The 27,713-nt window shown below is 42.8% G+C and overlaps 1 protein-coding gene across 3 annotated transcripts in view; it reads right to left on the bottom strand.

The window, feature by feature from the left end:
• The window catches only part of Mylk4 (myosin light chain kinase family member 4), a 107,444-nt gene that overhangs the window by 55,444 nt on the left and 24,287 nt on the right, over positions 1-27,713 (bottom strand). For 2 of the 3 annotated variants that reach the window (XM_041632684.1, XM_041632683.1), the window contains exon 2: positions 22,762-23,032. In XM_041632684.1, the coding sequence (XP_041488618.1) occupies positions 22,762-23,032 (271 nt within the window). Of the gene's footprint in view, positions 1-16,934; positions 17,330-22,761; positions 23,033-27,713 lie in introns of those variants that run through there. The other variant, XM_041632685.1, reaches the window with a different exon arrangement.

The raw sequence follows: 27,713 nt of genomic DNA, 5'->3' as shown, positions 1-27,713 counted from the left end.
CTTCCTGTTAATGTCTACCATCTGTTCTTCAAATGTGCGTATGGAAGCCTGACCCTCATTTTGGAGGAGGTAGTGGTCACATTTTATTTTTTTCTAGGAGGCTCCTTCTCAGGGGCTTTCTTTAGCATTTGCACACTGAAATCATTGGGAGGGGAGTTTTTGACAAACACAAAGGACACTGTTAAGAAATATCCCAGAAGCAATGGCTTCTGTGACCTTTTTCATTTAAATAACCACAAAAGGTCACTTAGCCTGTTTTTTTTTTCCCCAACAGAACCACTGAGCTCAAGAGATCATCACACCTACACCCGGAAAGCAGCAGCTGCTCTTTAAATGCTGGGTTTTCTCCCTAAAGCAGGGCCTGACCCAAACCCCACTATCCATCCTGCTGACTGGTGTCAGCAGCTCAGCCACAATCAATGGGCAGCTGGCTAAGGCCAAGCAAGGGGGATGTGTCTAGAGAGAGGGCCACCCATCATGCATGGTTCCCACACAGCACACAGCTGCTCTTCAGAGAGGCAGATTTGCTGGGAGCCAGCTTGTGCTCCCTTGGCTAAGCCCAAAGAAGAGAAGGCCAGCTGACCAAGATGTGAGTCTGCAATGCACGTAGAAGGATGTCCTTATCAATCTACAGTCCCAGAGGGAGCATCTTTTTAAATTTTGCAAACTGCACTTGGCTGGCTTGGAGTGGCTCTCTATTCCAAGAGAATTTCCCGGTATTGGGGAAGAAAAAACGATGCAGAAAGCACAAGACAAAAGACCAAGTCTCAAAAAAAAAAAAAAAAAAAAAACAGTTTTTCTTCATTGCCACATTGATTAAGGGCCTCCAAATAGTCATAAGAGCAGAGCGGGTCCCTGTGTGGTTAGAGGCTCAGGCATTCACTTAAGAGGGTAATTTTCAGCAACTTTCTCTTACTCATCACTTTTAATCAAAATAGTAACCTCAGTGTCTGAAGAGGAACAGAGAATGAATAGGGCAGTGTAGGAATCCCGTTGCTAATGAAGAATTTAAAAATCAGGACAGCAATGGTTTGTGCTGCTTCATACAGAGAAGACCGTAGACCCCAGACCTTATTTTCCCTTATTTGCAAGAAGAAAAAGAAGAATTTATGTGCCTTAAGAAAATATGAAGTGAAAAATTATCCATCAGCACAGCAAAGACCTATTTCCAGGAACTGGATTTTAAAAGGGAAAGTCTTGATGTCCTAAGGTCGAGACCAGGAGGTCTCCTGACTTTGAACGTGAAGGATGAAAGGACCCTATGTCCAGGTGCAGGTCAGGCTGGCCTCGTTTCAGCTGCTACAGAAGGCTGCTTAAAGCCCTGGTTGTGGTCCAAGAATATCCTGGCAGTTAGTATCCTGCATTAAAATTTATAAACCACAAAAGACCTTTTCTCACAGAGAAGTTAATTCAGGCTGCATAGCCTTTGAAAACCTCTTTAAAAGGAGGTAGTCATCAGGAGAAGCTGTATGGAAAACTAGGAGTAAGTGATGCTTTTTACTCCCCCCAAATGTACTAAAAATACAGCAATAGGAATTTCAGAAGGAAGGGAAATGGCACCACGTATTATTTTATTTCAAAGAGGTCCCAGGAATGAGCTATGGGATTGCCAGAATTAACTTTTAATGGTAACCAAAATATGGGGAGAATATTACAGGCTACAGGCCCTGCCTGAAGAATGGAAACTGTGTCACCTTGGTGTCCCCCTCTCTGGAGACTCCAGTAAGGTAGGTTTGAAAAGGCTCCCAACCACTGGCTGAGCTGTGACTGTCCCCAGCCACTCTATTCTCTGACCTACCTTCTGCAATCTTTACTAAGCCTTCATGGCATACCTCCTCTAACCACTCTGGGTTAACCTGGCCATCCTTCAGAGCCAGTTGAAACTACACTTGCTCAAGAAGCCATTCTAATACTATAGGTTAGGTTAAATCCCCCTGCTATAGATTTCTCCTGTGCCTGCTCTTGCCTTAACCCTTAGCGACCGTCTCCATCACCTGACCAGCGTGTGGTGTGGTTGGTTAGACTGGTTCTTGGTTTGACCACTAAGTCCAACTTCCTCTCACTTATTCACCCAACATTCACAGTAAATCTGCACGAAGCAAACGTTCTTTCTTCCCTATGACTCCAGCTTTCTGTGCTGTGTTAGCTCTTCATTGCTATACACACATGAGACAATCAGCTTGTATAAGGAGAAACATTTGAGTTGAACTCATGGCTTTTAAGGTTCCAAGTCTTGATTGATTGGATTGGTCCTGTTATCTTGGGGTCTGTGGTGAGATAGTACACCACGGTAGAAATGTGTGGGCGAGCAAAACGGCCGTCAAAGTGAAAAATAGAAGTAGGAAGAAACTGGGGCCACTCTATCCCCTCAAAGTACATACTCCCAATGTCCTGAATGCCATCTAATTGTCCCCTTTCCTAAAGATCCACCCCCTACCATAGTGCCACTATGCCTGGCCAGCACCTCAGCTTGTGTGTGTGTGTGTGTGTGTGTGTGTGTGTGTGTGTGTGTGTGTGTGTTGGGGACATTCCAACTATAAAGTATATGCTTCATTTATCTTTTATTCCAAAAGGACCTGGAGAGTTGGTTTTGAAGTTTGCATTTTGAGAATACTGGTAAAGAAAATGAAGTGGCAAGAGGAAGGTAATCAATGAAACACAGATAGTCACAATGTTGTCCCGTTATATAGCAGGCAGTCAGGCTGAAGGGATGTGAGGGTATTTCGCTTTACAGAAACGTAAGTGAACACAAAAAATTCCATAACAGTCTCAGAGTCAGCCTGGCCCAGCCAGCGTGACTGTATCTATGGGACACATCTGGAAGGTTATAGAACTCTCCCAGAGGGGTACCGGAGACACACCTGGAGGGTTACCAGACACATCCAGAGGGTTATAGGATCTAAAACCCATGCTCGAATTTTCTGTCTTGTTTTTGTCCTGATTTATAAAATCAGTCATTTCGACCTCAACAAAATAACAACTTTCTAGAGTAAAATTAACAAGAGTATTAGTAATTAGTTTAGCTGGCATTTGCTGAGTGCTGACTTCATATGAGACACAGGGCTAACAATTCTACATATAGTTTTTGTTTATCTTCCACAGAAGTCTAGATGAGAGTAAAAACATTAACTTGTGGTTCAGTATCGACACAGAAAGCTGGAGAAGTATATATAGGTTCCATAGCGAGTCATGGTAGGCACAGAAACCCTGTTATTTTGGCCTCTTGTAAGATCATTGTGGCTATCTGGATATACAGGAAGGACTTGATGAAGCCTTCTGCATCACCTCGTGCAGAGAACAATATAACACATCTTTGTGTTTAGCTTACAGAAGCTGAAATCTGTGCCCCACATACAGACATGGGGTCTGCCTCAGAAGAGCCTGATCTTCATAGAATTCACCAGCCAACTCTGAAATGACACTGGGAATTCAATGCTAGGCTATGTGAGCTAAGCGAGACTTGAGGCCTGCAGAGCTGATGGGTCCAGGAATGTGTCGGATCAACATCTCAGGAGACTGCAATCTTCTTCTAAAGCTAAAACTGAAAGTCTAGAGTGTCTTGCATGAAAGGCCAAAGGGGCTGGGCTGGTGCCTCAGTTCTCCTGGGAGTGACCCATGTTGCATAAAATATGGGCTTCCCTCCACCCAGTCTTGGCTCTTCCTCCCAGACATGAAGCCTTCCCAGCCTTCCTTGACCTCTGTCCCTGTCTGCTCTCTGAATCTATTTTCAGATGTGATTTAAGCTAATGCTGGGGAGTTAGTTGGATTTGAACCAGTCCTCGGTAGATGTCAGAGAGATGTGCTGCTTTAGCACTGCCCAGGAAGATGCCCCTACCTGCTTTTGCTCAGAACAAAGGGGTTCTCTAGTCTTCCTCCAAGTCCACCACAACCTACATTCTTCTTCAGAATTATTTTTAACTTATTGCACTTAGGGCTTTTGCTTCCTCATCTACCTCTTAATTCCCTTATACCAACCTCAAAAGAGTTTTCTGTTAAAGAAAGCTTTCTCATTCAATGGGCAATGAGTTAACTAAATTCTTACTCCCGTGTACACCTCTTATCTCAATGTTGATGTAATTCACACACGGGTAGGAGACATGGGGCTGCAGCATGGTTTGGTGAGGTCCTGAATTCCATGCCCAGCACCAAATCAGAAAAAGGCAAGGTTACAGAGGTAATAGAAAAGCATGTGTGAAAACTTCAGCCCGTGCAGTTGCCCAGGTCACAGCCCTGCAAACCAAGACCACAGAAGCCAAGCAAGCAAGAGAAGGAAAAAGGAAGCTCAATCAGCTCATAGACCTGTTGCATTTACTCAGGCAATCTAAGCTGTGTGTTTGTCCTCAGCTTCACGTACAAAGATACCCAAGTAGATTAACAATAAAAAGAGACAGTATTAATGAGTAGTGCAGAAAAAGGTCAATATTTTAAAATCAATGATTTTTTATAGTCTAAAGAGTAACCAGAAGTTACATAATAATCTTTTCATACACCAGTCATAAGCATAAAGGGAAAAAGTATAAAATCTGGGTATTGTTCCAGGATCTACCCAGGGAGAACCTTGAGGGTATTAAAGACATGAATTCCTGAGCCCCATTCTAGCAGGTTCTGCTAAAGGATTCTTGTCGGGCCGGGGAGTCTGCACATTCTCTCGCTAACACATAACAAACATCACAGAGTCTCATAATGCACTAGGAGTCAGGCTTGCTGAGCTAACAAAGTAGCAAAGCCCAGATGGAGCCTTCAGCTCCAGACCCTACTGACCTTTCCATGTGACCCTGGGAACTGTGACCCTAACTTTAGCACTGACAGAATGCAGTGAGAGCCAGCGGCTCCCTGCCACGGCCACTTAGGCTTACAAACCCTGCCAGCCAGCACCTGGCAGGAGTAACTCGGTGACAGCAGAGAATCTCACAGCCTGTTCTTTTACTCAGCACACGCATGGCTTTCAATTAAAACACCTGCTGCCTTGTTGACAAGGGCATACCAAGGAATTTCCATGATGCACGGTCCCTTGGTGTCCCGTCACACAATCGCCTCCTTTCAAATGGGGAAAGGACTTGATGTCCAGACCACCTCCCTGGGGATGAATGTGACCCTTCTAGGGAAGGCAGGGTGTGCTGCCGTTCACATGTCCCCTCACCCCAGCTTATCTGACTGGCTGAGGGACAAGTTCTGTGTTTTGTCTGCCTGGGAAATCTAATGGAAACAACTATTAATAGACATATTTATTTTATCAAGGAAAATATGCTCTTAAAATGTTCAAGAAAGGATATTGCCTAGTTCTCAAGGACTAGCCTGAGGGAGGCTTGGGAGTGCAACACACACACACGCATACTCACACGCACACACACACTCACCACTATAAACATACATATACTCAGTATATATGTATGTGGAATATATAAATGTGACCATGCAAGCATCTATTACCTAGACAAACACAACTTTGCCAGTATTGCATCTCAGCAGCTTTCGTGGGAACAAAAGTTTAAGCCCCCATTTTTCAGCTACAGGAGGCAATTAATATTCCGGTGCTTTTCAAACGCTAACATTCACCTACGGAGGAACACATGGGGTGGGCCTGAGAGCTTCTTATCTGGAGCAAGTGCTCTGGTCACACTAATGCTGCCTGGCAGGCATGGGCTGCTTGTCTGAGGAATGAGATCCCAGTGTACTGTGAACAGCTATTTTTGCATTACCATAAAATACTCTGTTAGTTATAACAGAGTAAAACAATTGAAATAGGCTCAGTCTTTCTAGATTGAGCCTAAAAAGGGACCCAAGAACCTGGGCAATGCCTCACTGCTGTCATTGAAAACAATTTCCAAGGCGCGAGTAGAGACTGGCAGATTTTGACTGAGGATAAGCAGATTGCCTCTTTTTCAGAGGGGACAGAAGGCCCCCGAAACAACAGATGTCTTTCCTGTTGCTAATATTGAGTGAAGACTGTCAGGGTGTATCAAGCCACACTGACCACATTTAAAATTCACTCCAGTGTATCTTCTTAAAAGAGCTCAGGAAAAAAATAGGCAAACCCAAAATTATACGAATATCCTGACTAGTCATACTCATTACGTTGTGTAAATATTTGAATAAGTATATTAACCACCTTCATGTCAAAAAGTTGAAATAAGAAATTATACCTAAAAGCTATAGACAAACAGTACACAAATGTAAATGAACTTAGCTCACTGAAGGATATGATATAAAATAAATAAACAGGGAATAATCCCCATGGAGAGAGAGAGAGACAGAGAGAGACAGAGAGAGACAGAGAGAGAGAGAGAGAGAGAGAGAGAGAGCTCTACCTTTCTAGACATGGAAGAGTTCACCTGCAACATAGCAATGATCATAAAGGACACCCAAAAGTGGCCACATACTGGCACAGGGTACTTAAGCAGTGCATATGAAAGGTGATGGAATCCCAGTTGATTAGAACTAACTGCCATGAGATCTGAATCTGGTCTTCGAAGATTTCAAAAGCCATCTCAAGGGGAGAAAATGGTCAAAGGTGTGGAAATCAACCAAGAAGTGGGAACAGAAGTCAGTGTGGAATTTGCATCGCTGTGCCCGGCACCGAGCCACTTGCTCCTAGGCGCAGCAACTCGTGCCATCTCTCCCCTAAATAATTTGACAAAGTTGCGTTATTATGCCAACGTGACGGCACAAGAACTGAGACAAAGAAAAGCCGAATGACTAAAGTCATACAGCTATTGAGTGGTTCCCCAGGGTGCCAGATCAAGACATTAGCTCCCACATCCAGCTCTTAATTATTCGGAAACAATACTGAAGGAGGACACTTGAAAACGAACTTGAATGAGTTTCGTCTATAATTCCTTATTTTATGGACTCGACTATGAATCAGCAGGAATGGGAAACTGTAACTGATTTCATCCCTGTGAATATATCTTTATAAAACCAAAACCAGGAAGCGAATGCTGTGTGGTAGGGTCCTATCATCCTATCATTTAATCTTTAAGAACCCGGCAGTGCAGGCTCCACAGAACACAAGACAAGGCTAGAGTTGCTATTTTATTGGGCATGCTTGGCCTGATGAAGGGCTGTGGCCATTGACCTCCAGTCTTCCATTCATTCCCAGCAAATTTCATTAGAACACAATGCCATTTCAGTAACCGGCCTCCTGAACTCAGGACTCATGACAGTTCTCAGGGAACAAAGAGGGCAGAATGTGAAGAATGGGGCTTTTTTTTTTTTTGTATCTGCCAACTAGCTAAGTCAGGTACAGCCCTGCATCCTTTGCAAAGACAAGATTCTAGACAGCAAAATAATCTCTTCTGCTCCTTTTGTTAGGCTGACAATAGTAACTGTCATTATTTCAGAAGTGATGATTTCTATAAACAATCGGTATCAGGTTTGACCTGAGTGTGCAGTACCTGCTACTAAGGGATATTTAGCAGTGTGCAGCCAGTAACACAATGGTCTCTGTCTTGCTTCAGGTCTGTGAAGCCCATGCTGCTCGATTCTTATGTAATCAGAAGCAGGATCCCACCACACGGTATTTGCTTATTCAGTATTCATGTCTATGTTCTTGGCCCTGCAGAAAGACAGTTCATTCATTCATATTGGAACTCCTTGTCCCCTCTTCATGGTATCTTATGGTGACCATTCTGTATCCATCTTTACATAATGGTGGAGAAACCTAACTCATTTTGCCATCACTCCAGTATGGGTGAAGAAAAATGTAAGACATATTTCAATAAATCACATCCCATATAGAAGTCTGATAGGGTGTAATGGTGGGGATGAGAGAAGCCGAGCATGACAGTGTGGTATCAAGATGTCTAAAGATCATAGCCTAGGTGCTTCAGGAACGTGGAAACTTCCACCAGTAGAAAACAGTAAGATGTGAAAATACACGAATGGAGAAATGTCTTCCAGGAAAGAAAATATGGAACTCTGAGCAGGAAAGAGATCAGGACCAGAGAAGAAGCTCACAGTTGGGGCCCGGTGGGTCCTGATAATGGATGCTGGGCCCGGGGCAGACCTAAGCGGTGAAGAAGGCTTGTGTGAGGTCCTATGTCCGGTGTACCCACAAGTGAAGGGTATTGTTTCCTTTCCTGAGCTTATTGTCTTCTCTGTGCCAAGCACTGTGTACACTGATTAGACAATAGCCTGTGAGGTCAGTATTCCTAATCTCAGGTAGTGAGTGCTCTGAAAGGGTCTACAGAAAGGCTTAGAGTCACAGAGGTAGCAAGAGGCCAAATGAAATTCAAATCCATGGTCATACATACGACAATCTGTATTGCAATGTGAAAATGTCTCACAGAGCAGCTATGGTAAAGTGAAATACAGATAGGCAAGCCTGTGAGGAAAAAATATCAAGTCATGCTATAAAAAGAGAAGTAGGATATTTGGGGACTACCTGCCTTCCTAAAGCGAGCTTTGGAGAAATGTCAGTTGCATCTGATAGTCAAGACTTATATTGGGTTCGCAAACTACTGAATTCATAGGAGCTATTTACAAAACAGATGAGTATTTAAGAGTTCTTGATATTAGTTTACATTCTAACCTTACTATGTATACTGCAACAAATCAGATCAGGATACTGTGTCCTTTCTCAAGCAGAGCTGAGAAAGTGCTAACATTGGTTTGAACAACTGCAACGATCCCTGGGCTGGGGTGTAGCACAGTGGTAAAGCAAAGCACTTGCCAAGCATGCAAAAGGCCCTGGGTTCCAGCCTCAGCACAAGGAAAATCCCCAAACCCTGAAAGGTCCTTATACCCACACTAGCCTTTCCCAATTCTCTCCACTGGAGGGCGCTGTTACCTTACATTTGCTGACAAGACCTTGATTTAATTTTTGGCAAGGTAGACATTTAAATCCCACCTAGTCCCTGTATTTGTATTTGAAAAGCAAATAATTAAATTGGGAAAATACTTCTAATCATATGAGAGTAAAACAAATTGCCCTTAGAAAATTCTGTTTGTTTATAAATAATGTTTTTTTAATTGAATTGCTATAATGGTATACACATGAAATTTTACATTTGTTCAAACCCACAGACTGTACAACCCCAGGGGTAAGCCAAGCTCGGTATAAAGTGTAGAGTATCAGTGAAGGTTTGTTTGTTAGAGCAAAAGCACTGTTCTGCTAGGGGAGTTGCTCAAAGGTCTGTGCTGTGGGAGATGGACTATGTATGCAAAGCTCTGAACTATGAGAGATACATTGTGTACATATAACTCTGTAACTTTCTCTTGCGTTTGCTATGAACCCAAAACTTCTCTAAGAAACAAATTACTTTTTTAAAGAAACCCTAAGCCAGGCAGTGGTGGCTCACACCTTTAATCCCAGCACTCGGGAGGCAGAGGCAGGGGGATCTCTGTGAGTTCGAGGCCAGCCTGGTCTACAAGAGCTAGTTCCAGGACAGGAACCAAAAGCTACAGAGAAACCCTGTCTCGAAAAATAAAAATAAAAAAAAAAAAAGAAACCCTAGTAAATTTGTCTGCAGTTAAGCCTACGTACTGTTAAATGAGGAGCAAACTAGTCCATTCGGAAAGGAACTCCACAGTGTGCATACAGCCGTGTCACTTGGTCAAGTTCCAAGTCCCATCCGACTTAGCTTACTCACCCGTAGACAAAGAGCTTCATGGGGTTACCGTGAAGGTGACCACACGCTGTGGGGCAAGTTCTTAGCACAGTGCCTGGAACATGGTGACCAGTCAGGGACGGATCTAGCTCCTGAGACTGTCACAGAGTTTTGCTGTGGCGTGACTGGAGACTGAGCCCAGGGCTTTAGAGGGCTCAGCGAGGCCCTGAGCGCCATCCCTGTTTATGAAGTTCTTAGAACAAGTGCTGACACCCAGTGAGGACTGCTTACATATCTGTCAGTAAAATAACCGGGTAAGTAAAGAACTACAACCAGGTCAAAGGCATCGATCCTAAACAGGGAATCAACAAACATGACCCTAAGAACATACAAATCGGAGTGGGGTGCGGCAAAACGTAAGCCACCATGGGCTGCATTCCCCAGCCCTGGGGAGGGATCATAGTGTACTGTGCTTGTTCTAGAAGGTTCAGAACTAAATGAGACCTAATGCCATCGGTTCTTAAGCTTCTAAATAACTCAGGCCTGCCAAACCATCTGAATGGCAAACATTCAAGCATCTCAACTAAAAGGAAACGAATGCACAAACAGAGTCTAATCCTGCTTAACCCCTAAAGGAATAGTCTTGTTCAGCCAGGTTCTGCCTCTTTTTGAGACTACCAGTGACCGTGAGCACATGAAATTGCTTTTGCCAGTGGGTTCCATGTATTTTCCCTTCAAACTAGAGTTATCAGTTGACAACTTTTATTGGCATCTAAGCCTAGTCAACAACACAGTCATTTTCTAGCTTGGTAATAGTTGTTTTTAATTAAATTAATATAGCATCTATATGTAATGGTTTAAATGAATTCTTAGACTCTGGTGTGGGTGGGTGGATTACATGCATTTCTGAATGAAAAGTTTGCATACATATTTCGTTTTTATGCTTACCTGTTCTCCTAACTTCATCAATATGAGCGTTAAGCTAGATAGGAACGGTAGGAACAGGCCTAGCTTGTTTGTGTGAGGAATACCAATGCCGGGAGGCAACAGTGAGTTAGACAAGTCAGAATGTGAGTGCACACACTGTTGACCTCTAGCCTAGTTATTTCCTTTTTTTAGAATTTCCTGATGCTCGGGCTACTGACAAGATCATTAACCCCACCTGGTACATCCTGAGTCTCTGAACCTAACCCCTGCCGTGCAGGTGTCCAGCTCCCAGATGAGGCATTCAGAGAGCTGCTGAGTGTGGTGCAGGGGACCCTGGAAATTAAGTACCAGTGACGCTGGTGCAGAACTGGTTACCAGCCTGGAGGAGGTTCTGCAGGACTCAATGAACTGAGCCTGATATTGATCTGTAGATCCAAAGTGGGAAGCAGTGGGGAGTGTGTGGAGAGGGCACCCTAATAAAGACAAGAACTCTGAAAAAAAAAATGCTGGCTCTGCTACACAGAAGATTAGTTGGAAGAGAATCCTGATGTTCAGAACGCAGTCCTCCCTCATTGTCAGGAATCTTGGGCAAGTCCATTTCACCTCCCTTGACTTTTGAGTCCTTCATTCAAAGATTTGGACAAGCTGTCCTCCAAGGTCCCTCAACATCTATGCTTTAAGGCCGTGTGTGTGTGTGTGTGTGTGTGTGTGTGTGTGTGTGTGTCTGTGTGTCTGTCTGTCTGTCTGAAATCAAATCTAAAGCCTTATGCATAGTAAGCATGTTTGACCATAGAACTGTAGCTCAAGTTCCAATCTTTGAATCACAACCACAGTACAGTACTTTAGGGTGTCTGCAACAACACACACAAAAAAAATATTACCAAAAAGCCTCACCATAATCTTCAAGCAGCAAAACCTCCAACTGGCTGAGGCCATGAGCCTCGTGGACTAATACTTAAGATTTATGGACATATTTTAAAAAGCATATATCATCTTAATCCCATAAAATGAACTCATAAATCAAGTGCTTTTTCTCTCTGAAAAACAGGAGACGATGTTGAAAGAAAGAAATTTAAATACTAGGTGGCAATATACATAGAGAGTATCTCCATGCTTAAGGCCATCTCCATGTGTAAGAAGACTGTCTTAGTTAGAGTTTCTTTTGCTGCGACAAAACACGATAACCAAAAAGCAAGTTGGGGAGGAAAGGATTCATTTGGCCTACACTTCCACATTCCTGTACATCACTGAAGAAAGTCAGGACAGGAACTCAAACAGAGCAGGAGCCTGGAGGCAGGAGCTGACGCAGAGGCCATGGAGGTGGTTTGCTTTCCCTGGCTTACTCAACCTGCTTTTGTTGTTTTGTTTTGTTTTTTTATTGTTTTTATTTTTAAAACAGGGTTTTTCTGTAACTTTGGAGCCTGTCCTGGAACTAGTTTTGTATACCAGGTTGGCCTCGACCTCACAGAGATCCACCTGCCTGTGCCTCCCAAGTGTTGGGACTAAAGGCGTGCGCCACCACCAGGTCAACCTGCATTTTTATAGAACCTAGGATCAGCAGCCCAGGGATAGCACCACCCACCTCCTCCCGCATTGATCACTAATTGAGAAAAAGCGTAACAGCTGGATCTCATGGAGGCATTTCTTCATTGAAGCTCCTTCATCTCTGAGTACTCTAGCTTGTGTCAATGTGTGTGCCTCTGAGAAAGAGCAGGGGAGGCCCCGATGCCCACAGAAGACTCCTGCTGAAACCTGGCTGCTTCCAGAAAGCAGTTCCCACCAATGACCAGGCTCAGGAAGCTGACTCCCTCCACATAACAAGTACCCTATATAGGAGTGGGGAGAAATAGTAAGCACCTCCACCATTGTTGGTGACCCAGTGTTCATGAGCCTTATGTCTACATCCAGTGCAGAACCAGACAGAGAGAACTGACAAGGTATGCAGATATACTAGGATTCTGTGCAATAGCATGCAGGGTACCTGGTAAGCCCACCTTTTTTTCTGTATGGACCTTTTATTTTGAGACAAGGTCTAACCATGTAACTTGGGTAGGCCTCCAACTCACAGATCTGCCTGCCAATTTCCTGTGCGATGGGATTGAAGGCACGCACCACTAGGCTGCATGTATCTAATATGCCTCTATCTCCACAAAAAGCAATCCCAGTCCCCAGGGAAGTCTTGTTTTGGTGTTAGTTCTTGCCTCCTCATGACTTCCATCTTAAATTAAGCAATTTTCCCTGAGATAAGCCAATAATACCAACAACACTACATCTGGAAACTGATAAAACAAAAATAAGCTAGTAATAACAGCAACATCAACAACAGAAATTCAATCTGCAATTGGGTAAAAGAAAACTATCTTGATTGCAGCACCTCAAAGACCTTGAAACTTCCATGTTTATATGTTGTGCTCGATCTTCTTCACACAGTCTGGTCTACCTTTGCTCCAGCAACTAAATGGGGACTCTCCCTGTCCCCCTCAGAGGTTCTACAACTTCTTACCTCCCTAGAGTTCTCTGGCATTTCTGAGAGCACATCAGGTGAATCGTGTTTACACAGAGACAACCCTGTTAAGCTTAGCAAAAGCAATAGCCAGACGGACTTCGCTCCTACAACGGGAGTGCAGCTATGAGACCTCCTGTCCATAGTGGTGAGTTTAACTAGGATCACGCTGGGGCTTCCTTCTTTCTCTATCTCACACATGGAGCCTCCATAACTATTCCTAGGAGTCAATTCCCAAATTAAAGATCCAAACTCAAGCCCTGGTTTCTTGTGGGAAATTAGGAATGACAATTTGGAGACATTAGACATAAAGTTCTGGCCACATTAAAAACCCTAGGCAAACTTTCCCGATATCAGTGCTCTATAAACACCTCTTGTTAACAATTTCCCCCTCTCTCTAGAAAGAAGACTGCAGTTGCCTGCTTACGTTGGCTTCCTTGGACTTTGCCACCATGTTAGACAGAAAATGAGAAATAAATTCCTCGGGCAAAGATCAGGAAAGAGTTTCTGTTGCAAGTGCTCCAGGGACAACCTTAGTTGTGAGAGATTTTTAGGTTCTCTGAGGTCACGCAATAACAAATCATGTTAAAATTTACGTTGTGCATGCGTTGCTGTGCCATTTGAAAGATCTGCATTTAGCACACTGCTGCACTTTTGCTTTTGCTAAAAAATGTTTTAGATGGGTTGACACATTAAAATATTAATTAAGAATAAAAGTAAAATAAAAGAGCATCCTTTGGCATGTACGCTTGGGAGATCTGTTCCCTGAATCGCTCCCAAGTCTTTTAAAGGTCTTTTCTACAAAATGGGATGAAGTTTACATATGACTGTGTACCTCTTCTCCTATGCTTTAAATCATCTCTGGCTTACTTATAACACTTAACACAGTGTGATTGCTGATAGCTGTTATTCGTTATTATTTAGGGAATAATTACAAGGAAAAATGTCTGCAGATGTTCCGTACAGACATAATGTTTCCTCCATGCCTAATTGGATCCACAGATGTGCAATTCATGGATACAGAGGGTCAATTGTATAGTAAGAGCTATGAAGATAGTCTGTGAAAAACGAAGGACTGAGTAATGCTAACAGATAAATGTACATTTTACAACCATAATGATTTGGGGAAATGGATAGGAACACAGTTTGGTAAATTATGTTTAGGAATCTCATTAAGATGTGTGTTAAGCATTCTCTTACCTAGAAACATAGACATAGCTATCAACAATTATATATTTAATTATGTTGTTTTACCTTTGGTAGAGATATAGTGAAAATAAAGATATTTTCTTTGAGTCTATGTCAGTGAACTGGAAGAAGGATCATGTCTCTCGACATAGACTCACAGAACAATGTGCAGAAGGGCAGCTCAACAACCCATACCATAGGATAGCAGAGTGCTTTGGAAACTTACATTTATCTAATATTCAAATAGGGGGTTTCTCTGCTTGCTTGTTTGTTTGTTTCTTACTTACTTTCTTTTTTCTAATAAAAATAAATACTAAATTCTTCTTCATAAAAAAAAGATATTTTCTTCATATTGTAACAACTAAAAATTATCATAATTTTGACTATTCAGAAATACCGAGCCAACATCCACAGTAAGGTTACTCATCTGTATACGTACTAAGGGCATATAGAACCTTACATGAGCAGTCAGCTATACAGTGCATTGAAAAACTTTTACCTCTTGACTGGAGAGAACATGTTAACATTACAAATGGATTCTCTGACATCTCTGTGAAAGAAAACCCCTAAACCGTGTGCTCGGGCAAACTTCAAAGATAAACAGTTGCCAATGTTATAAATAATCATTAGTGATGAAAAAGATGAGAGTTATGCTGTAAATAGTACATAAATGAGCTTTTCTTTACAGTTAAAAAACTACAAGAACCTTTCACACATATATGTGGTGCTTCTAAGTGCTTGTTAACCTTTTCATTGTCAGACAGCAGAGGTAGAAACAGCAGGGTCCTCATCTCAGGGCTTTAGTGAATGCCGTTCTTTTCCACACACAAGCTGAAAGCCCTCACAGAATTTCTCACAGAAGAAATGTAGCCCTCCTGATATCTCCCATAAAAGATACATTAAACAGCCGGACATGATTGATGCCTGGGTACCAGTGACTGGGTCTGAAGAGACCGACAACAATGATGTCAGGACTGGCCAAGAGACATGTTTATATACCCTTCAGGGTTTTGTTTATTTCTTTTTGTTTTTTGGTTGCTGTTTTTATTCCACTGATTTTACCTTGTCCTCAACTAAGAGAAAGTCATTTAGCAATTATTCCAAGATTTGGCTGTCGTTTTGAACAGGAACTTGATAATCAAAGAAGTGTCCATGTAGCAGGGTCCCCAGGAAAGGCCCAGGCATCAGAGAAGCACAGAGCTGTGTCATCTGAACACCACCAAGAGGCAGAACTGATGCTTCTCATAGGATACGATGTAAGTAATGCATGGATACACAATTATCAAGCCACCACGTAAATTACAGATTACCTGTGCAGCGATAAACCCCAGTGGAACATTGGCTTTTAGGGGAGAAGGGAGAAGAGATGAAGAAAATATTACTCTTTGCATGTGCAAAGTATGCACATACATATAATGCATCAAGGTACTCAATGGGAGATATATGTGTGTGTGTGTGTGTGTGTGTGTGTGTGTGTGTGTGTGTATCAAACAGAGTATCTGTAGAAATAAATTTCATGGGAAGGGCTGGACTTTGACTCTGAGATTGACACCTAGCACTGTAGGCACACAATTGTGTGTGTGTGTGTGTGTGTGTGTGTGTGTGTATCAAACAGAGTATCTGTAGAAATAAATTTCATGGGAAGGGCTGGACTTTGACTCTGAGATTGACACCTAGCACTGTAGGCACACAATTGTGTGTGTGTGTGTGTGTGTGTGTGTGTGTGTGTGTGTGTGTTGGGGGGCTCAGATATTGTCCTCAGGAACATCACCTACTCCTTTTGAAACAAGGTCTCTCATTGCCCTGGAGCTCACTAATTAGGCTAGCCTGGCTGGCCGGCGAGTACTGAGATCCAGCATTGAGGTGACAAGATGGGTCACCAGGCCTGTCATTCTTACATGGGTTCTAGGGTTAAACTCATGCCCTCGTGGTTGCCCCGCAAGTACTTCACCAAATGACACCCCCTCTCTAGCCCTTCAGAAAAAAGAAAACTTAAAAAAAAGGAAATACAATTCCATGGGGAGATCAAGACGGGGAGGGGGAAGATAAAGGAAAGGGTGCTGAGAAACACTGCTACAAGCCTGCCTCCAACAGGAGTGCTGCCCCACATGGTCTTCTGCTGTGTTTGCTAAACTTGTCTAAAATGTTTGAAAACGACGTAGCAGACGATAATGGATAAAACAATTAAGTTCATAGAGAAAGCCATTTTCCTGGGAATGAACTCCTCTTGGAAAGTACTGCAGTCTTAGTTGGAAACTTTCTCTTCTAGAATTGTATTTTGTCCACTGAATTCCATCACAGGAATAGCTTCTGCGTCACATGAAAAATTGTATCAGCAGCAACCCAGAACATGGGAGGCAACGTTCCAAGAACTCAACACCTCTCAGTGCTGTGCCTACAAAAGATTTCCTGTGAACGGGACAAATCTTACATGTTTTTTTTTCTTTTATAACTAGAACATACAAAAAGGACAAAAATGAAGTGATGCCAACATTCTTTTCAGCTTTCATACCCCAAGAAGATCATCAGCTTAACCTAATCCCTGGTACAGTGGCTTCAAGATTCCCCGAAGGTTGGTCCAATTGCTAGAAACGATGGAAGGAGCTCCATGTCACTATTATTATCCCAGCCCGTCCTAAGACAGTCGTCCTGGGCAAAGATCCAGCAAGGCATGGACCAATTGCCTTTGGTGAGCACCACTTCTGAGCTGGCAATAGTCAAAGAGAATTGCAAAGTGAACCTGCCCTCAGTAAAGAGAATTTCACTACCTGTGCATCCTCGAGCGCAGGAGCCTGCTTGGGGCTTCCCCATGTCACCACTGACCGAAACAGGCGCCAGAAGACTGAAGACGACAGAAGGCACACACTACCTACAATCCAGAAGTCGTTTCTTTGACGTGCGGCGTCCATTCTCTGGGAGCAGCTGGAACGTCCCTGGCCTTGTAGGTGCCTTCCCGGCCCTGGTCTAGCAGGACCACTTTCTAAGTTCCCTGTGCTCCCTGCTCTACTCTGAGGAGTGGGCATTGGGAACGGCAGTGGGATTTTTTTTGTGTGCAGTCCCACACTGGACGTCTCTGGTTACACGGCCGACTAATACTCTGCTTCTTTAAAAGGAAACACACGACAGCTTTGTGTGACAGACCAGAGACAGGTGCAGGGACTGAGGGAGATCGCTGGCAATAATTTATACTGACACACGTGTGTTTGTCCCCTGGTCAAGGACTAGTAGCGGCGTTGTAACTGACACCAACTGGGCCGACGCCAGCTAGGAAGCTTTCTCTTGCCATTTCAGGACAAGGAGCAAAAAGGGAGGTGGGGAGCGGAAGAATGTAACTTCAAAAATTAAAAACTTTCATCCTTCACTATGCTATTTTGCGAACTAAGAATAGTCATTATGAAAACGACTGGTGGTAAAATTTCCTCTCAGCTGTTAGGAAATGTCAGCAGCTATTAAAACAACCAACTCAATCAAAATAGAGACACCCATGCTTTATCCAACCTTCTAGTCTTATGCCCAGTTGGCTAAGAAATATTTTTGCTTAGTTCAGTCTTTGAATAGCTGTGAGAGGCATGTAAAATCCTGGGGACTGTGAGAGCCTGTGACTATTTAGCCACCCTAATCTCTCCTCTAGATGGGACTATGGAAGAATTGAAGCTGTTTTTGTTGATGGTAGTATTGTATTTTGAGTTTTTGCTCAAGGTCTCATGCATCCCAGGCTGGCCCCAGACTTTCTGTACAGCTCAGAATGATCGTCAACTTCTGATCCTCCTGCCTCTACCTCCTAAATGCTAGGGTTGCAGGCACAGAGTGGGCAATCATGTCCAGTTTGTGTGGTGTTACTGCTCGAACTCAAGTTTCATGCATGCTAAGAAAGCAAGCCACTGACTATAGTACATTCCCAGCTCTAAAACGGAGCTTACTAAAGGAAACGTTTCCAAGAAAATCATGGTTAGTATCGGTTCAGAAGCAATCCAATGCCTGGAATAAGTGCTATAAGTAAAATTCTGGAGGAGTGGCCCAGAAAGACATTTTTATAAAAGGATCATCCATACTCTAATCCCCCCCAGTTTATATACTTGAAACCAAACCTTCAGGAGAAATGACAGGAAAGGAGATCACACGGGAAGGTTGAGAAACCCAAGAGAGGTAAGCATAAATCATCTTGAGTATAAAATATAGAAATATGGCTTGGGGTATAGCATATCCTTGAGACCTTAGGTTGGGTCCTTGGCACCAAAAGTATGACTATAATCATTTAATTGAAAGTCAGCATTTGATTATATCAAAGTAATTATAATTATAGTTGTGAGAACTATTTAGCATATATAACTTTGTGGTATGTGCACAGTGGCTATAAAACTCATCACTCAGATTAACTGTTTGTATGTTCTACTTGATCTCAATGCATACGTTGAACAAGTTTAGATCTAGTGTATTTTGGTATGTGGTTTTCTGCTAAAGATATTTTATTCATCCATTTATTTGATTTTCGTACATGCATGATCTTTCAAAGGAGTGTTATGTATGTCCTCAAGGGAAGGCTGGGGCAAGGGCATGGATAAGGAGAAAATATATAATCTAGGCTTCACACTGGGCGTTTCATAGAGGACAGCATAGTCTTGACCTGTGCAAAATCTTGTAGGGAGGACAATCATGCTGGTGGGGAGTCAGGTTGGAGATGACTCCAGAAGTGAGGAATACAGGGTGTTGGTAATGGCACAGCTTCAGTGCCCAGTGGAGGTTGAGACTGAGCTGAAGAATGCGAGAGCTCCTTAAGTGTGGTATAAAGGAAGAAAAAGAAAAATGTCTGGGGGATGGGAAGTTGAGTTGTGGCCTCAATCTTAGGGTAGGTGACTGTCACTTCTGATCTATTGCCAGCTCCTTGCTTGGGGAGAGGCCTATACTACCCTCCAAAGTTTAATTTTGAGATATGGAATGGAAAAGCGGGAGAAAGTAGAAGAAAGCCCATGAATTGTCCCTTAAGTCATAAACCTTTTCATATTCAAGATATTGTAACAAGCGGGAAAAGGACATTAAAAACACAACCAAATGGAAAATGAAAAAAAATTAAAGAAACAAAGTTACAATTATAAAATAATTAAATGTTTCAAGTGCAGAGTAGTAGACTATGAAGTATTTAATAATTCACTCACAAAAAAAAATCTAGAGGAAGAGAAAGGTAGTTTAAAATAAACTCAGTGAAGGGAAAAATAAATGAAACAGAAAATTCTGGTTAAGAACCGGAAAGGAAAAAAGAACCTGAGTTTCACTGAACTATTTTAACAAATACAGGTTGTTAAATTTATATACAGCTTTCCCGCTCTTGGGACTGAGAGCAGATAAAGTTGCTTTTGGAAACCGTATATTCCAAGCTTCCAGAGCAAAGCCGTGTCCCCAGAGTGTCTGAAATCCAGTGAAAATTGCCTTTCAGTGCAGCCAGCAAATGTTTCTACCATTAAAAGCCCTAATCTTCTCGGAAAGAGAACGGGAAGGGGAGAAGAGAGAGTACAGTGAGAAGGTTGACAAGTCTTTTTAATAGTCCTGGGAGAGAAGAGAGGGGTGTAGGGAAGATCTGCTGTAGCCCTGCGGAAGACAGAGACAGCCCCGGTAGCCCAGCTGTGTCCACACAGCCCAGCATCTGAGGCGGTTTCTCTACCTGTCAGCTGTAAGGCCTGCTGGCTATGCTGCGCCCTCAGGTTGGGCTTCAACCACCATAGAAAGAGCTCTGAGCCTTTGATGCCTGCACCTGTCCATTCTACACATGGCCAGAGGAGGGCAGGGCTGCTGAGATCCCTGAACACTTCTCCATTTATAAATAAAAAACCGAATGGGACATATGGCACTCCTTGTCACTGGTTCCTATCTTACGGTGTCAACTGTAGCATGGAGGCAGGAAAGGCCCTGCTACAAAATGTTTGCTTAGTTCCTTTAGGGTCTCTGCAGATTCGATCTTTCCCCCAAAACCTCAAAATATATAATCTCCAAGTTAGGTTTCTAGCTTTCTAGAACAGTTGGTAATCACAAAAGTAATTCTTCCTAAGGAAGTTTATAGTCCAGCTCACCATTACCTCCACTTCAAGGCAATTAATTCCAAATTTTTTATCACACAACCTTGGCACAGTGGCACACCCTGTAACCTTAACACTTAGAAGGTAGAGTCAGGAGGATCAGAAATTCAAGATCATCCTAAGCTATACACAAGTCCAAGCACTTGCTGGTCTACACAAAGCCCTCTCTCTTAAAAAATTTCCAAACAACAATAGCAACAAAATGACTTCACAGAATTATGAGAATGAGTGTACTTGAGAAATAATCAAAGCCACATAAACTGTTTGTTGATTTCTGTTGTGCAAAGCGGTGAAAGATGTTTTCTTGCTTCCTTCAGAAATTCCTGAGGAGAAAATAAATTCTGTTCGTGTGTGTTATTCATAGTCCTTACAAGGGTGCCTTTCATAGCTCATATTCTGCCTATGACGATTTCTTCTTCTGTATCTAAGTAGCTGGGTGGTCGCAGACACCTAGATAGTTCCAGCTACCTGTGAGGCTGTGGCCCGAGGATGGCTTCAGTCCGGGAGTTTAGGGCCATGAGGTCTACTATATTAGTGCTCCTCTCATCCCAAATCTATGCCATACACATTGCGAAACAACCTTACAATTTCATTTGCAAAAGGAAATTCTTTAAGATAAGAAAAAATAAGAATACCAGCTCATTTTTATGTGTCCGCTGGAGTGCTGTGTGTACTGAGGTCCGAGGGCTCTGGTGGCTGGGGTCACAGACTGTTGTGTGGGCTCTCTTGTGGGGGCTGAGAACCAGCCTCGTGTCCTTCTCACAGTTGCTGCGTGCTCTTCACCATCTCTCTAGCCCCTAGAACTTTTACTTGATTTTTACATTTTGTTTAACCTTTAAACCTGTTGTAAATCAATATTTTAAAGTTTTTTCCTATTTATTATGTGTGTGAGAGCGATGGGGTATAATGCATGAGCCACTGCATGTGTGTGGAGATTTGAAGACAGTTCTGTGGGATCAGTTCTTCTGTTCACCTTCATATGGGTTCCTGGATTCTGATTCAGGCTACCAGGCTTGTGTGGTCAGCACCTTTACCCATTCAGCTACCTCTCGCCCACATCTTTTGAACTTAGAAATCCACAGAATCATATATGACATTGTGAGGACACCTAGACACCCATGTCCCGTCTTAATGTTTTTCCCAACCCCTCATACACACACACACACACACACACACACACACACACACTTTCGATTTTCACTACTTAACAAACTTACCAACTATTGTGTCTCTCTATCTTGAAATTCTTTTCTACAGTATAGTCAATGATATGCCTTTACTTTGGTGGGGGTCCCTGACAAGGTGTGGTGGAGCATGGGGGTGGAGGTGTCCCCTTATGTCCCCTCAGTATTGTGGTGGCAGTGCGAGTCTACTCTCCCTTCCACTGCTGACACCCCCACCCACACACACAGCCACATACCACACATGCTTACCATGCTTTGGATATATTAACCAACTTACTCTCATTGTAGCATGAATGATAAAAACCCAGAGACAGAAATTGGGGTTCAACCCGAAAACCAGAAAAGCAAAGCAGTCAAGCCACTAGAGAAGTCTTACCTCTACCAAGGCTGGGCTACTGTAAACTAAACTGACAGCCTTTCTCTCTTCTAATTTTATATTCCCTTTAGTGCTGAGATTAAAGGTATGTGACTCCCTAGTACTGAGAATAAAGATGTGAGCCACCACCACCTGGATTTGTTTCTGCATTGATCTTGTGTAATCCAGGGTAACCTTGAACTCACAGAGATCCATCTGATTCTGCCTGCCAAATCCTGAGATTAAAGGTGTGTGTCACCATTGCCTGACCTCTTGTGACTTTAGCTTTGCCTCTGGTCTTCAGGCAAGATATATTTACCAAAATACAAATAATATACCACTATATTTAATAACACCTATCATCTTTTTTTATCAGATTAGGCAACTCCATGTATGAATTTGGTGCAGCTCAGAGCACTCGTTCTGTGCAATGGGCATGGAGTTCCACCATCATGCCATCAGGAAGGACTGCTGTCCCTTCTCTGGAATTTGCTATTAATAGCTCTACCTCTCACAGAGCACTGCATCTTTGGAAAATTGAAAGCTGCACAGTTATCCCCTATAGTACTTGCCTGAGTTTTCAGTCCAAACACATATTTTAAATGATCCTTCTGTAAGATGTGTTTCCACAGCATATTCATAAATATGCATGCATGTGTACATGTATATTTGATTGAGAGGGGTAATGATACCAAACCCAGGGTCTTTGGAATGCTATGCCCACCCTCTACCAGTTGTGGGAACTGTAGTCCCAGTTCCCAGAAACTCACTTCAAAATTCTTCAGTCACTGCCGGTAAAATGAACACTCGAAGGCTTCTGAGCTGTCAACCCAACTCAAGAGCAGAGTTTACACACAATCCTCGGAGAAGTGGGAGGGAGATTTATCTGCCCTCAAGCCTCCCTTAGTTCTACACATAAATGACAACACTGAACTTGAAGGGGGTCACATAAAGAGCACTCCCCATGAGTTCAGGGAGAAATGATTACCTCATGGTCTCCAGCCTGCAGATCCAGCTCACTAGAATTCTCTTCCAGAAAACATTTCACCTTCTCCACCTCCTCCATGCACTGGAAAAAGGCCACTTTCTCCAGGGGGTGACTGCTGTGGCAGGAGCTGATCTCCTCTAGCCTCTTCACCTTCAGCATGCTGGTGGTGAGTCTGAGTAGGCTGCTGTCTGGAGTGGGGCTTTCATCTCCGCCTGTCTCCGATTTGTAGAGCAGCACACAGTCATGACTTTTCAGTACTCTTTTCTCTTGGCTATAAAGGAAGGAAACACGGAAAGCTCAGGTCACTTGTCCACTACCAACTTCCCAAATCAAGAACAACGTTGGTGTTCACGGTGGAACTTTGTCCGTTGCTGGAACTTTTAAAGGAAATTTTTTTTTTTACTTTTACATTTTCCCATAAAATCAAATAGTAAGAAGCACCTTCCCAGGTGACTATGTACAGCACTCATTGCATTAAACAAGACATACAGGGAGAGGAAGTAAGACGTTCATCCCACTTATGCTTATGCGGCATGCTTCAAGTGGGTTATTCAAAGAAACCACAGACCTTTGTACACACAGGATTGTTGGGAAAATCCTTTTGTAAAGGAAAGTTTATATCCATTTATATTAAAAAGTAACAAATGAACATAGCGGTATTTCTGACATATCACCCCTTTCTAGAATCCAGGAAAGGTTCAATTACCCACAGGAAGATGAGACAGAGGACCTGACACCTGCCCTGCAGAGATGACACCTGCCCTGTAGAGATGATTGCATTTGCATCCTTGATGTCTGGTCACCCCTCCTTCGACCTTTCAGGGGCTTCTCTCTCCCTTTCACCCCAGAAGTCCAAACTCGGGCCCCTCCAGGCTCTCAGCACAGCCTACTATGTTGGCCTGCTTTGAGTTTCACACTCCCATACTGTGAGCATGTGTTTCTTCTAGGTGTCTATTCATTGTCAGGTTTTTTTCTTCACAGACTAAAATTAACCAGGCTGTGGGAGATGAGGGGCAAACTTAAAACTCCTCTGCCATATCAAATGACTGGTTAAAACACATTTGACAGCTGGGGTATTTGACTGGTATGCAAGTCTTGCTCCTCACAGTCCTGTAGGACAGGCTGGTCCAGGAAGAGGGCCTTTTTTCTCTTCCTCTGCAATTGGGCCTCCTTTTGGGGTGGTGTCTCCACCACAGCAATTATCTGCCTGCACCCCTCTCTTTAAATGATTCAGTACTGGGGATTAAACTCAATACCCCACACATGTTAGGCAAGCATCCCTACCTCTGAGCCACACCCCAAGTCCTTCTGCCTACATCGTAAGGCATTTCGTATTGATTGTGCAAAAAAAAAAATCCATTTCATATGAAGAACATAGCCTATCACTTTCATTGCACCTTTACTGACAGCTGAACGCCGAGCTAAGCTTTGCATGATCTCTTGGAAATGCTCTCCATGCAAATTAGGTAATGCACACACTACAAAACAGCATTTAATTCTAGACACACAAATGCATCTGTATACTCGCACATTACTTGGCCACTCAGGGAAAGAATGATGAAGGAAGATGTGAATTTGTGCTTTCTGTGTCTAGTCCCCGAGGCCCCCTGCTGGAAATGCTCTGAAATTTGCTTCATTGTCTCTACTTCACAATTCTGCCAATGAAACGTCACCTTTCCTTTCTACAACTCATAGAGTAAAACAATCTACTAGAGTTACAAGGTGCTTTCAATTCAATGCTCTGTAAAATCCTACATATTGCCTAAAGAACTTAGATTTCAAGAAGATTCAAATGCAAATAACATCAACTAGAACTCTACACATACATTATAGACCATTATTACTAGTTGTAAACTTCTCTGAAAAAAATACTAAAATAAGAAGATAGATGCTTGTCTATTTAATGGTGAACTATTGATAAGGTATAATGTTGAGCTGCAGGAGTTACTGAAAGCCATAATAATTAACATATTAAGACAAGTCGGGGTTTAACACATAATCATTCCATAAAGAATTACTAAGCATTGACGCGCCTGAAATTTGGAACAACTTATTATCTAGAGAAACAGAGAGAGAAAAGGGAGATTGGAGAGGTTGTAACAATAAACAAAAGTGATTACCATCTGTAGGAGGACATCCTGGAGTTTGAACCACTTTGCCAGTAGAATATTCTTTCTGGCAGATCACAGGAACTCTGCAGAATTCAAATCGACTGCAGAACTCTCTGGTAAAAGACTTCACTCTCAGTGGGCAGAAGTCGCCTGGAAAGACAAGTGTCTACCACCAGAGGAAGTGGCTTGTCTCAAATGCCACCGCGAGCCCCTGTTTAAACTAATAGGCTCTTGATCTCATGTTGCTCAGCTGTTGCTTCCTCAGTCAGACGGGGAAGAATATTAATTTTAGATGCCAGGCCTTTCAAAGCCGATGGCTCCATTTCAAAGGTCAGGTAGGGAGAGGATGAACTGAGAACGCTGGATGAAATATCACCTTAGTGCCCTCGTAATTACAGGGCTGGATTTGTGCTTGGTGGTCTCATACTCCTCTCCAACCTGATTTCAGCTACCAGGATGCCAGTGGGAGCCCCCAGTGACATGCACATTTGTGGTGATGATTATGCAGAGATGCAGATGTAGCATGATGCCTTCTGAATGCATTTAGCATGCATTGCTTAATTTACTCAATCCTTTGTATTTCAAGGGTCTCCAACTCTCCCTAGTTTAGGGGGAAGGTCAAAGGCACACATATCCAGGTAGGAACAAAGAAGAGAATGGTCTACTGTTCCTGGATTTATTTACTTGATAAAAAAAAAAGTTACATTGCCAACAGACTAAAACTGACATTATAGACCGCTCTCTAATTCTTCACGACCCAGACAGTTGTCACCCCTTGTCCAGCCTTTGCTATGCCCTCTGTGCTCCGTTGCCACTGCAGCCTCCTGCACCCTTGCTTCTTTTTCTTTTTCTTTTTTTTTCCTCTTTTAAAATTTAGATCAATGTTTTCCAGTCAAGACAAAAGTGGGTGTTTCCCATTATAAGAGGCATTTGAAGGATTCTAACAGAATTTTATTTGAGAAGCAGAACTTTGCTGTTTTTCTAGGATCCCAAAAACGTAGTTCTTTAGGGAAAAGATACATTATTCAATAAAGTCTTCTCAAAATGCTGAACCGATTTCAGGTTACCAACTTTCGTAGGTGTGATTGAACTGCTGACAAAGGCAAATCCTTCTCAGATAAGGAAGATGTATGTAGCCACATCCTCCAGTTAAGCCATAAAAATGAAGTCAGAATATCTATGTCCTTGGCTTCTAGCCATAAGCATTAGAGAACCAGGGCCAGCAGATACACTACTATTATCAAAATCCAAAAGTTAATTTTCTTCCTTTGTTCCCTAAAATGTTTTTTGAGAGGGTCTAGAATCTCACACATACTTCCGTATTTCATTTGAAGTCAACAGGATTTATGATGGATTAGACACAGGGTATAAGGAAAGACAGTAGATGGGATGATTTCTTCTGTACACTCGAAGGACAAAGGTGATGTGAAATGAGATGGCCCTGGGAGGTGCAAATGTGAGGGGGAATCTGGAGCTCAGTATTTTATAGCAAGCTTTCTTTTGGGACACCAGCTGGCTCCCAAATCATGACACAGAGACTTATTATTAGTTTTGAATGCTTGGTTTTATCTCTGATTTTAATCTGTTTCTCTTTATCTATGTTATGCCCTACTTTCCTGCTTCTTGTGTCTGGTTGATTGTCAGCTGTCTGGCTTCTGGCCACAGGCATGTCTCTCTTTTCCTCCCTCCTTCTCCTACCTGCCAGCCCTGCCTATCCCTCTCCTGCCTAGCTATTGGCTGTTCAGCTTTTTATTAGAACAATTCGGTGCCTTAGGCAGGCAAGGTGAAACACATTTGATACATATTTACATAGGTAAAGTAATTTCTGCAGCAGTATTGACTACTTAATCACTAGAGAGAATGATTTTGATTGTATCTACATACTCTAAATACTTTTTTAGTTAAATGAAAGAATTCATGTTGTCTGTCTTATAAACTTGGTGACAATGTTCACCGTAAGTTCGGATAAGTCATGCTGTTCGAGCTTGATGACTTGGAAGACAAGCCACATGGTACAATAGTTGACCACAAAAGTCTAGGTGTTATGTGCATCCTCATAGTCCTTTATCCGGCCTCAGGACCTGAAGTCCATAACCACTACATACTCTGAAAGCTTAAAGATGCTCGTTATGCCTAAAAAGACTTCAGTATTTCCTTGACATTTTGGACTTACATGACTTTTAAAAAATAAAAACAGAAGCAAAATAGCCTTTCACAGAGCCAAGAAACCCTTGGTTATAATAACTGAGAACTCAGCACTAAATAGAATGTCTTTATTCACACCACCACTTCCCCCTCTATGTCACTGCCAAGTACCAGGGAACATCACTAAAGAGGAGGCATCGTAAGAGCTGGAGGACCCAGGGGAGTGCTGTGATCTGCTGTCTTCTGGACATCACACGGCTTCACACTTATGAATTCATTGCAGCTGCCGTTACCCGCACAAGACAGACACATGAACGAACCAGGCAAAAGGGTTCCCTGTGCCTCACGCCTTGCTAGGAGGTGATGGCTGCTGGGGGAGGGAAAACCATTCTTTTTAGGGGGAAAGGAAGTTGGGAGGAGGACAGGGAAGAATATGGAAATATATGAAATTCTCCAGAATGAAGAAGGACAGAATTTCTTGGTTTTTTTTCTTTTAAGGCAACATTTGCACTACCCAAGGAAGAGATTGAAATCTGAAGAGCCACATGAACTGGCATCACTGGCAGCTCTCCTTCTGCTTGGCATTTAAAGCAGACCAGGAAATGCCGATTGTTTCTGTTTATACACAGCTGAATGTCTCCAGAACAGCAAGGCTTCTACACACAAAAGTGGAGCAATTGTCGTGGACATTAAGAT

Source organism: Microtus oregoni, unplaced genomic scaffold (assembly GCF_018167655.1).
Source record: "Microtus oregoni isolate MIOR12 unplaced genomic scaffold, Mior012 000042F_ref0000377, whole genome shotgun sequence".
In the NCBI taxonomy this organism is placed as follows: Eukaryota; Metazoa; Chordata; class Mammalia; order Rodentia; family Cricetidae; genus Microtus; species Microtus oregoni.
The sequence above is the reverse complement of the archived record's forward strand: the minus strand, read 5'-3'. Positions and strand labels throughout refer to the sequence as shown.